At 41.4% G+C, this 10407-nt stretch overlaps 2 protein-coding genes across 4 annotated transcripts in view; one reads left to right on the top strand and one right to left on the bottom strand.

Moving 5' to 3' along the window:
* Positions 1-5190: 5190 nt before the first annotated feature.
* gadd45ab (growth arrest and DNA-damage-inducible, alpha, b) lies at positions 5191-7538 on the bottom strand. Its single transcript, XM_060918325.1, has 4 exons — positions 7423-7538; positions 6949-7050; positions 6639-6855; positions 5191-5925 (listed from the first exon to the last, which is right to left on the bottom strand). The coding sequence occupies exons 1-4, from the start codon at positions 7470-7472 to the stop codon at positions 5812-5814; spliced, it is 483 nt and encodes a 160-aa protein (XP_060774308.1). The 5' UTR covers positions 7473-7538; the 3' UTR covers positions 5191-5811.
* A 2458-nt stretch (positions 7539-9996) lies between these two features.
* sec16b (SEC16 homolog B, endoplasmic reticulum export factor) overlaps positions 9997-10407 on the top strand; it is a 49622-nt gene continuing 49211 nt past the window's right edge. For 2 of the 3 annotated variants that reach the window (XM_060919712.1, XM_060919710.1), the window contains exon 1: positions 9997-10226. The gene's annotated coding sequence lies outside the window, so the exon portion shown is untranslated. Of the gene's footprint in view, positions 10301-10407 lie in introns of all 3 variants that reach the window. The other variant, XM_060919711.1, reaches the window with a different exon arrangement.

The following is a 10407-nucleotide window of genomic DNA, read 5'->3' as shown; positions in this document are numbered from 1 at the left end:
ACCAATCCTCAGGACAAATGGAGTAAAGCCTTTGCTAAATGGCAATTGAAAAAAATGAAAAGAAATGTTTAGCACAAATGCTGACCTGGCCAACAATAAGTGGAATCCAGCACCTTTCAACAGTTAGTCATGCTAACTTCTGGGGTTTATTAGCCTACTGGCAGTGCTAGCATGATTAACCAACCTTACCGATAGGGATGTCAATAATGTTCGCTCGCACTCATTCAGTTGAAACTGGTTGAATCTGGACTGCAGTCACAAAAACATTACATTCCAGTGAAAGTATGTCAAGTAATATATAACTGAATTTGCATTCTTTAATCACTAAGCAGCCTTGCACATGAACACATTATTAATGTGTTCATCCCTGAAGGTGATTTCGTAATGACCCTTGTAATGACTTGCTCAAGCTTTTTGCCTTTCAAAAAAGATTGTTTGAACATGAAGTGCACTCATTCTCACCATTTTGTGTGGATCATTCTGCTCAAAAGTAACTTTGATCTGTGAAAAACACCAGAGCTTGATTACAAATTCTGATGTTACAAATGTCCTTTTTCCAGTTCAAATTAAATATAATTTTATTCGCAACACTTCTGTCTTGATTTATTGCTCACAAATTTTGCACTCACATTGCATATGAATGCAGTATCCTCCAGAATTATTGGTACCCTTTATTTAAAAAAAAAAACATGAGCCATAATGATTATAAAATAAACATTATACACAATCATTCAAAATTTCCACTCAAGAAATTATCTAATATTTGCCTTTGTTGTAAAAAGACAATTTTCATAAATTATTCAAACCACTTTAACAACAATAATGATGATGATAATAATGTATATTGGATTATTCATATGCCTAAGGATTATTCTAAATGGATGTAAACAATTTATTCTAAAAAAATATTGTTTTTCATTTACTCTCAGTCTTCAGGAATGTTGCTGTTGCACAAATACTGTATAAAATACCTTTGTCATCTGTTACCATGAGAAAAACCGAAGACCTTTCCATGCAATGAAGACAGATGGTTGTTGGCCTGCACAAATCAGATAATGGATATACAAAATACATAAGCAGTTAAAGACACCCTTAAGCACAATTATGGCTTTACAAAGAGTTTCACATATATGAAACAGTTGGAAACTTGCCAGGAATTGAACACATGAGCACAAGCCAATGAAGGTAAAGTTACAGAATCTGAAATAAATTCTGGAAATGTTATGTGGGGTTCTAAATTTATATTCAATGAGCGTCAATTCGGTCCTTATTGTTTTAACTAGTGCTATAGGTCAGAATAATAACAAATTCCAAACTAAAATGAAGTCTCAACATGCTGTCACTGCTGGCTATTGAGTTAGAGCTTGTTAAAGAGCTGGACTTGGAAGGTTTGTGGAGTTTGCAAGGAGAAAAGCAAGAAAGAAGTCCGTGGCCTAAGAAAAGGCTGTCTTCTGCTTCGTACTGAGGCTATTCAAATACTTTGGACTTTTTTATTATTATTCTATGTATGTATGTATGTATGTACAGTTTGGGTTGCAGGTCAGGTGGTCAAGACTTGCTGTATCAGTTGTGCAAGAGAATGGGGAAAAAGTTCTTGTGTGGGTTTCTGCCCAAGATTGAATTATCCTTTCCTGTTCGTAGCATGTGCCATTTGTTACATTTTTTTTCAACAGTTTAAGACAGTTTCCCACTGCAGTTGCATAGCATTAAACTTACTTGAGAAGCTTTCATCCATCATCTTGTATATGGCTGTGCACCAATGAAACCGGTCACATTCTGCAGCATGGCCCTCCAAGCTCTCTTGTCCATAGCCATCACTTTGCCTTGCTCATGTCAGATGCTGGTGCGGCCAGTCACTAACTCCAAGTCCTCCCCAATACACTTCAACCAAGTGACTCACTGTGCTCCAACTGAGTGATTACCATGCTGTTGTGGCATGCGTGTCTCTGTCATACCAAGTATATTGATCTTGTATGCGTCTAGAGCAGTGGTGAGGCTGATGTCACTTGCGAAGGTTGCTCACAAGAGAGGTTACATTCCATGTGGCTACGTTCAACAGAGATTTGGCAAAGTTGTTGGGATTGTGCTTGTTTTTTGTTATCCCTGAAGAAGTTACCAGTTTTGAGACTTTTGGCTTCAAGCGGTGATGGTTTCTTCGTGATGTACTGTTGCCTGCTTTCCCTCGGGGATTCTTCGGACCGGAGGCCGTCATGCAATATGTGGATCTTTCCTCCTCTGGCATAGCAAGCAGAAGGTAGTTTGTTATCTCTGGTTGGGTTTCTGTGGTTTTGAGTTTTTATCGGGTGAAGCATTAAAAATCCTATCAAAAGCTTTATCAGCTTTTTCTAAAAGGCAAATTTATAACCATGTTTTATACACCAGTGTAACCTATTGCCTAGGAAAACATTATAATTCTCTATCAATTTTGCCCAATTATTAATTTATTCACTTTCTTCAATAATCACATCCTGGTCAACTCTATCTCTGGAAAACTGGCCACGAGGCAGGAACACACCCAGGATGGGACACCAGTCCATCCATCACAAAGCACCATGCAAACACATTCAGTCACACAAAGAGGCAATTTACAGTCACTAATCAGCCTATTAGCAGTTTTTTGAAGGGTGGAAGGAACACATGAAACTCCACAGAGACAGTAATGTGGGACCCTGGAGCTGTGAGTAGACAACATTACCTGCTGCTCCTCCGTAAACCATTGTTGAAATTTGTGAGTGATGGATCGAGCTGCGTGGGCATTTTGCTGTTCACAGTACTGTAGGTGTTATATCAGTAAGTGTTAAGCATGATATATGTCAGGGTTATATAATACTGTGGTGTATTATTCCTAATTTATTGTTAGTATACATAATCTGATCAGATAGGGCTGATTGAGTGAGTTTCAGGAAAACCTTTCGACTAACATGCGTGTTGGAGCCTTTAGGTCAGATCAGTGTTTTGTAATGATCCATCCCTTTGTCACTCCCCAAATCAGGTCAGTTTGTACGTATTTGTGTTTCCTACAGTGAGTGATGAACTTAACTTTGTGGTCTAGTTGCCTTTCCTGATTGAATTGCCTTCTTGCTTGTAGTACAAGCTCAATGATAAATCCAGTATGTGGAATACATTCAATATCTGACCTGTCTTTAGTGTGGGTTCAGACAGAGCGTCAGAGGAAGGATTCAGTCAGTCCTTAAAGATGAGCTGGTCAGTGGCACTGCAGTTTAGCCTTTTGTCTATTTTTACTGACCTGAGACCACTAAAAGCATACTCAACAATTCTGAGTTAGGAGTAACATTCCAATGTTTTATGAACCGGAAAAACAAATCAGTAAATTTACAACTAATATAACTGCTTTTTGGACATTTGTGACCCTTATGCTGCCTGAGTTTGACCTGTATCTCTGCCGTTAGAACCTCTTAATAAGTTTGCATTCCTTGAGTCATGGGAATAGCTTTCGTGGTGCTTCTAACAAGCTTCGTGGCTCACATAATAGCGGCTGCGCTCTGTCTCTCTCCCCTTCCCTTTGCTTGCGGCTGCATTCCTTCCCTCTGAAAAGTGAGAAAAACTGAACATCAGCTCGGGAAATTCCTCAGTGCTCACCAGTGTGGAGATAACGTGAGAAGTTTTTTGTTCCCATGTCTACAAATGCCTCCACCAGGTCTCTCTAAAGTGGAAACTTAATTTTTAACTTGAAGTTTCTAGTATTGCTGTGTAAAGGGGGTGGAACTCGTAGTTGGAAATGACTAGAAATGACAGACTATAAACCTTTCTCACTCTCTGAATCTTCCCACCTTTGATGCATTAGTGAATTTCATCAGTGAAGAGAGAAAATTCATGAGAACTCTTTCTTCCTCCTAATGTTCTCTTTTTGTTTACCAGGTCAGGTTGAATTGACCATTGGACTTCTTACCAGGTGCCTCTCACTGAATTACAGCTGGCCTTCATGCTCCAAAAGCAAATGGCATTTATCCATGCCAACCACTTCCCTCTCAGCTCTGGCAGGAAGTGCTCAGCCTGCTTTCAAGATTATTTTTAGCTATACCCAGTCTCGATTGGCTTTGACTCATGCCATTGGCATTTCTTTCAGGTCTCCTTTGTCCCTAAAACATAGCCTGCTGCTAGGTATGCTTGACATACTCACCGTCTCGGAGCTGCTGCTGCTATTTTGGGCTCTGTGAGGACCCTTATCTCCTGTTTTGTGTAAAGACAACAGACCCCAGAGGCCAAGTAGTCAGCCATAGTACAGCTGCTGCACACACCAGAACAGAGTTCTCCTGCTGTCAGAGTGCATTAGTACATCTATTTTTGGTTTCGTTGGAAAGCAAGGGTGTGGGCTGTTTTCTCTGGGCTCAGTGTCCTTGTTTTACTGTTGCCAAAACAAAGAAGGGTGAATGATGCACTGCGAGATTATGGCCCATACTATTATGTGCTTAGAGTGCAAAACATTTTGCTGTTGGTGCATTTTCATACGAGACAACATGGCCAAACCTATTGGTGTACACAGAAATTGGGAACATTTGTTGATAACTGGTTTTAGGAAGATCATAGAAAAGGCTGAAAACACTGCAGTTTTGGTTTTAAAATAAATGCAAGCGATGCACATTCCAGCCAGAGATCCAAATTAAAAGCTTTTTTTAAATGAGCTTGGCAGTTTTTACACTACGCTGGTCATGCCATCTGAATTTGATGAAGCTTTAAAATGCACAAAAGGTCAAACTTGATGCACATTTTAACAAATTGGCTTTAAAAAGTAATTACTTGCATCTGTAAACATCCTCAGTCCAGCAGGACAGTCCTCAGTTCTGCTCTCTGTGGCTTGTCAAAGTTTTATTTAATTCTCTCATGGGAAAAAAAATTGCTTTCACATTACACCAAAATATGGAACTGATTCCTCCCAAATTTGAATGGTCTACAATCATTTGCTTGTTCAGTATTCCATTTAGAACAATGAACCAGTTAAACACGTGCCTACTTACTACTGCAGACATTACATACAGACAGGTCCATGCATGTTCTGTACAGTGTCAGCATTACTTCGAAACAGCTAGTTCAAGTTAGCTTATGCACAACGTGACTGAGGTCACGCTAACATGAGTTACCCTGACCTCATGAAACGGTGCTCAGCCCCCCAAAAAAAGTGTACACTTGCTACCCAAGACACAAGCCAGAAAGCATGTTGCAGAAACCAAGTCAGGTGGCTCTTTCATTTTATTTAAACAGTTTTACAAAACTACTTTGCAACATAAATACAAAATCATTAAATTAACACATTAGACAGACAAGGAACAGGTCACAAAAAAGTAGAGCTTTACAAAAAACTAATGTTTTGCAAAACCAAACACCATTTCCCCCCATTTAAATATTTAGAATAATTAAAGGTAATAATTAAACATCATAAGTTAAGTCCTCTCCATGTTCCAGAACATTCTGTTTCGGAAGCATGTTTAGTGATCCATCAGTCCGAGTCATGCTCGGTGCAGTCACCGATTTATTCTGGTCCTTTGATTTCCGGTACACAGTCTTATTCCAGAAAGGCAGGAGCGGTTCATTCCGTGTCAACATTGCTAACACCCTGCTGAGTCACGCTTCCTGTTCATGTCTCGCTCTGCAGCCTGAAAGAAAATCCCCATGCTCCTGATCAGCATGGCTGGTGGATTAGATTTCCTTGTTCCTTGCATTTTGTTGATTTTTCCTCCCTCCTGTCATCCTCCTTGTGGCAATGTAAAGACAGTCCAGGGATTCTGCCAAGGCAGGTATACACAAATACGATGCACTAGCTTGTGATTTGTGACGTGATCTTTCTACTCGGCCTCATCGTTCAGGCAGGTTGATGACCGGCACCCACTGATCCAAACAGCGACAGTCTCTGCAGAAACGATTCAGTTTGCTCAAGGCTGGGTCTTTGCATGCAGATGATTGTGGCTTCTGCAAAGAACACAAATGCAAGTTAATCAGAGGTTTAAATTGGACATTGAAGACACTTATTTAAAAAGGAAGTTTTGCATGCATGCCTGCTCGCTCAACAGCACGAACAGAAGAGACAAAGAACTTTAAGCAGCCTGGACCACACAGCCAGTTTGGCAGCAAGTGACTTAAGTGCTGCTTGCTAACCTAAAAAGCAGCTGTTCTCACAGAATCCTTTCTAATTTGCAAATCCGTGGTCAAGTTACAGAAATTTCTTTCCAGGAAACACTGCTTGCGCAAACAGCCATGCAGGAAGTGTTGTGAAGTCAGCCCAAAGCAGCTGCAAAAAGCTCAGTAACTGGAGTCAGATGCTCTGTAGGGCTGCCAATTTGCTGCAGCCTCAGACTGACTGGAATGCCACATCACACACACTCAAACGAATTGGGCAGCTTTTAACAAGCCGACTTCAAAGGCAGCAACTAAAACCCTACAACTCTCAGCCCAGTCAGTCACTGGCACAAAAGATTCACAGTACGATGGCGTTCCAAAGACACCAGCCAAGATCAGTCCTGAGTAACCAGTATGACATGCATGCGAATCCACAGCCTGCGTAAGAGGAAGTAGTGTGAGCAAGCCCAAAGAACCAAGCACGCAGGAGACAATTGGCTCAGGGTTTCCCCATTGCGTTTAAATAGTTGACATTTACAGTCACTGAGGAAGGAAATGGAACGTACAGTGACTAAGATGCAGTGCAGGTCCACTGGCTCTCCTCCCATTGGCTTGACACCATCCAGGATCTCAGCCAGCCGTCTCATGTTGTTCACACGCAAAATGTTGATGTCGTTTTCACAGCAGAAGGCCTGGATCAACGTGAAGTGGATTTGAAGGGCGACATCATGGACGTCCTCTTCATCTGTAGCCAGAAGACACAAGACCACGTTGTCCGGATCTCTGAGGGAAGCAAAAGGACATGCATGATGAGCATGAAACAGATCGTGTGTGAATGCATTCAGGTAAGGGATGCGAATAATACTCTTAACTTACACGTTGAGTGATTTTGCAGCCTCGTAAACTCCGACTGTGATGCAACCCTGAGGTAAAGCAGCAGTCAGCACCTCCTCCAGTGCCTTCACCACAGAGTCCATTCTGTCCAAAAGGTACAAGACAGCTGTTAGCTTTATTCCCCCCCTCCTCACTGGAACAGGTAGAGGAAACATCCACACTGTTTATATTTAAACTAAACCGGAATTCATTATCGTGCACAGAGGATAAAAGTTAAGCAGAACAACAAATACGTTGTGGAAACACTCTGAGCGAGCACACTAGTGTCAAAACAGCATTAAACCGTGATATCGTTGCGTTCCCTCAAACTACTCAGTGAAAAAGTGCCTGGACATGTCTTTCCTGCAAGCCCGGACAAACTACACACTCCCTTCCCAAAAGCGTTACTAGTCATGTCCAAGAGCTACAACCAAACACCTATATGTCGCTAAAACAAACACACATTATGCAAATTACCTTTCCGTGGCGTTATCTCCACAAAATTCTTCATAGGTCATGTTGCACATGAGGTAAATAATCCGTGAGGTAAACTCTGCTAACAGTAATCCTCGTCTCCTCAGAAACCCGCAACAGAACACACCGGCTATAAAGCCGCGCGAGCCAAAGCAGTCTCTTATACCCCTGCTAATTTGCATACAGACTCCTATTGGCTCAACAGGAGCGTGAGAACCCCAGTGAGCTTCTAATTTGCATACAGACTCCTATTGGTCAGTTATGGCGAGCAGCGCATGACGCAGCTTCGGCCTGGGGCGTCTCTTACAGCGCCTAATTTGCATACGAAGGCCTTATTGCCCAACTCCAGCGACAAGGTCGGTGAAACACTCACTGTGTCCTGCAGACTTTAACTCCGTCACTAATTGGAATAAACTAAATGAGTTTAAGTTTTTGTTAGGATGGAACATCGGGAACCAATCTGCACTCCATGATATTTCAAAATGTAGCCTATCTACTGTAATGCGTTTGAAGACAGGTTAGTTAAACAGCACACTACTTGGCCCTGTAAAGCTCTGAAGTTATTATAAACCTACAGCGGCACCTTGTGGCTGATTAGAGAAATGCGCTTGATAACGCCATGGACAAGAGCTGGCAATGCAGGTAGTAGTTCAAACATTCAAAAATTCAAGAAAACATTTTGCAGGCGCAAAGGGAAGCCAGGTATTTCACTTCTAAATTCACCCGAAACATAAAAGAAACAAAGCTAATTAATTAATTAATTAATTAATTAATTAAACATTAATGGGGGCGTCGTGGCTCAGGTAGATAAGGCGCCATACCATAAATCCCGGGGACCCGGGTTCGATTCCGACCTGAAGGCCATTTCCCGATCCCTCCCCGTCTCTCTCTCCCTCGCTCATTTCCTGTTTCTACACTGTCCTATCCAATAAAGGTGAAAAAGCCCCCCCAAAAAAGGTACATTAATAAGTCATTAATTAATTGACTGTACCCACTGATTCTGTTTAGGACTTATAATTGTTTTATTTAGTTGAATTTTGGTTCTAACCCTAACCATTATATGGGGGTTAAGGGGGATTTATGATCAGCAGGAAAGCCATATGGCTGGGTAAAGACTGCTCTTTTTGTTGTTAAGTCAAGTCAGTTTGTATGTAAACAAATTAGTTAATTAATTGACTGTACCTACTGATTTTGTTCAGGACTTTTGTTTTATTTAGTTGCATTTTTGCTTCTAACCCTAACCATTATATGGGGGTTAAGGAGGATTTATGACCAACAAGAAAGCCATATGACTGGGTAAAGACTGCTCTTGTTGTTAAGTCAGTTTGTATGTATTAATTAGTTAATTAATTAAGCAATAAATTAATTAGTTAATTAATTGACTGTACCCACTGATTCTGTTCAGGACTTTTAATTGTTTTATTTAGTTGTATTTTTGCTTCTAACCCTAACCATTATATGGGGGTTAAGGGGGGTTTATGACCAACAAGAAAGTCATATGACTGGGTAAAGACTGCTCTTGTTGTGGTTAAGTCAGTTCGTATGTATTAATTAGTTAATTAATTAAGCAATAAATTAATTAGTTAATTAATTGACTGTACCCACTGATTCTGTTTAGGACTTTTGTTTTATTTAATTGTATTTTTGGTTCTAACCCTAACCATTATATGGGGGTTAAAGGGGATTTATGACCAACAAGAAAGTCATATGATTGGGTAAAGACTGCTCTTGTTAAGTCAGTTTGTATGCACATTGAAATGCTTATGGTGAGGCTCTGGTGCATACATGTAACATAACAGAAAATACGAAAGACAGTCAGAGAGAGAGAGATGACGAAAATGGAATAAAATACAATAAGACTACAATGTAGGTAAACATATACAACACTGGTGTAAATTGGTGTATAATTAATTTTTCCATTGCCGGACCACGATGGAAATAAGTGTTCTACACTTTCTTGTGTTATCCGTGTATCGTAATGTACACTATGTTTATGTATTTTGTGCATTATTTTACTAAATAGGGCGGCACGGTGGTGTAGTGGTTAGCGCTGTCGCCTCACAGCAAGAAGGTCCTGGGTTCGAGCCCTCTGGCCGGCGAGGGCCTTTCTGTGTGGAGTTTGCATGTTCTCCCCGTGTCCGCGCGGGTTTCCTCCGGGTGCTCCGGTTTCCCCCACAGTCCAAAGACATGCAGGTTAGGTTAACTGGTGACTCTAAATTGACCGTAGGTGTGAATGTGAGTGTGAATGGTTGTCTATGTGTCAGCCCTGTGATGACCTGGCGACTTGTCCAGGGTGTACCCCGCCTTTCGCCCGTAGTCAGCTGGGATAGGCTCCAGCTTGCCTGCGACCCTGTAGAACAGGATAAAGCGGCTACAGATAATGAGATGAGATGAAGATCAATCAATCAAACAAGACAAAATAGGCTACTGCACTGCGCGATGATTATTATGATGATGCTGTAGTTTGCCCTTCCCAAAATGGCGGCGGTTTGGCTCCACTCTTCTTCGTGTGTCCGTGGCTGTAAATGTTCCTGAAAGGAGAAAAGCCTCGCGAGCGCAGGGGTTCCGCGCGACGTGGCGCCGCCGCCGCTGCTGTGATCCTCCTGTGGAAAGAATACCGGGAGGCGCACAGCTGAGGGCAGCGCTGTGAATTTGCTGCATCTGATTTGTGTGTTTTGTACTTTGACTCCGTGAGCAGGTCCATGGGTCACTGCAGTGCGAGGCTGTGATTTGGAGTGTCATGATGTGGCAGTGTGTGTTCACTCGGAGACACAGAACAAGAACCGTGAACTGTTCACTGCTCAACTGTGAGTGTACACATCTGGCTTTCTCATTCTTGAACATCTGCTTAACTCTGCTCCCACTCTGCTGTTTGTGGAAGGTATGATGTAGTTTGGCATTATTATTATTATTATTATTATTATAGCTCTGTTTTTATGGACACTGTTAAATAAAGAATCTTTAAAGTGTTTTATCATTCTTTTTTCT

The sequence above is a fragment of the Neoarius graeffei genome, chromosome 4 (assembly GCF_027579695.1).
Source record: "Neoarius graeffei isolate fNeoGra1 chromosome 4, fNeoGra1.pri, whole genome shotgun sequence".
Taxonomy (NCBI): Eukaryota; Metazoa; Chordata; class Actinopteri; order Siluriformes; family Ariidae; genus Neoarius; species Neoarius graeffei.
Note: the sequence above shows the minus strand (reverse complement) of the source record. Positions and strands in the feature narration are given on the sequence as shown.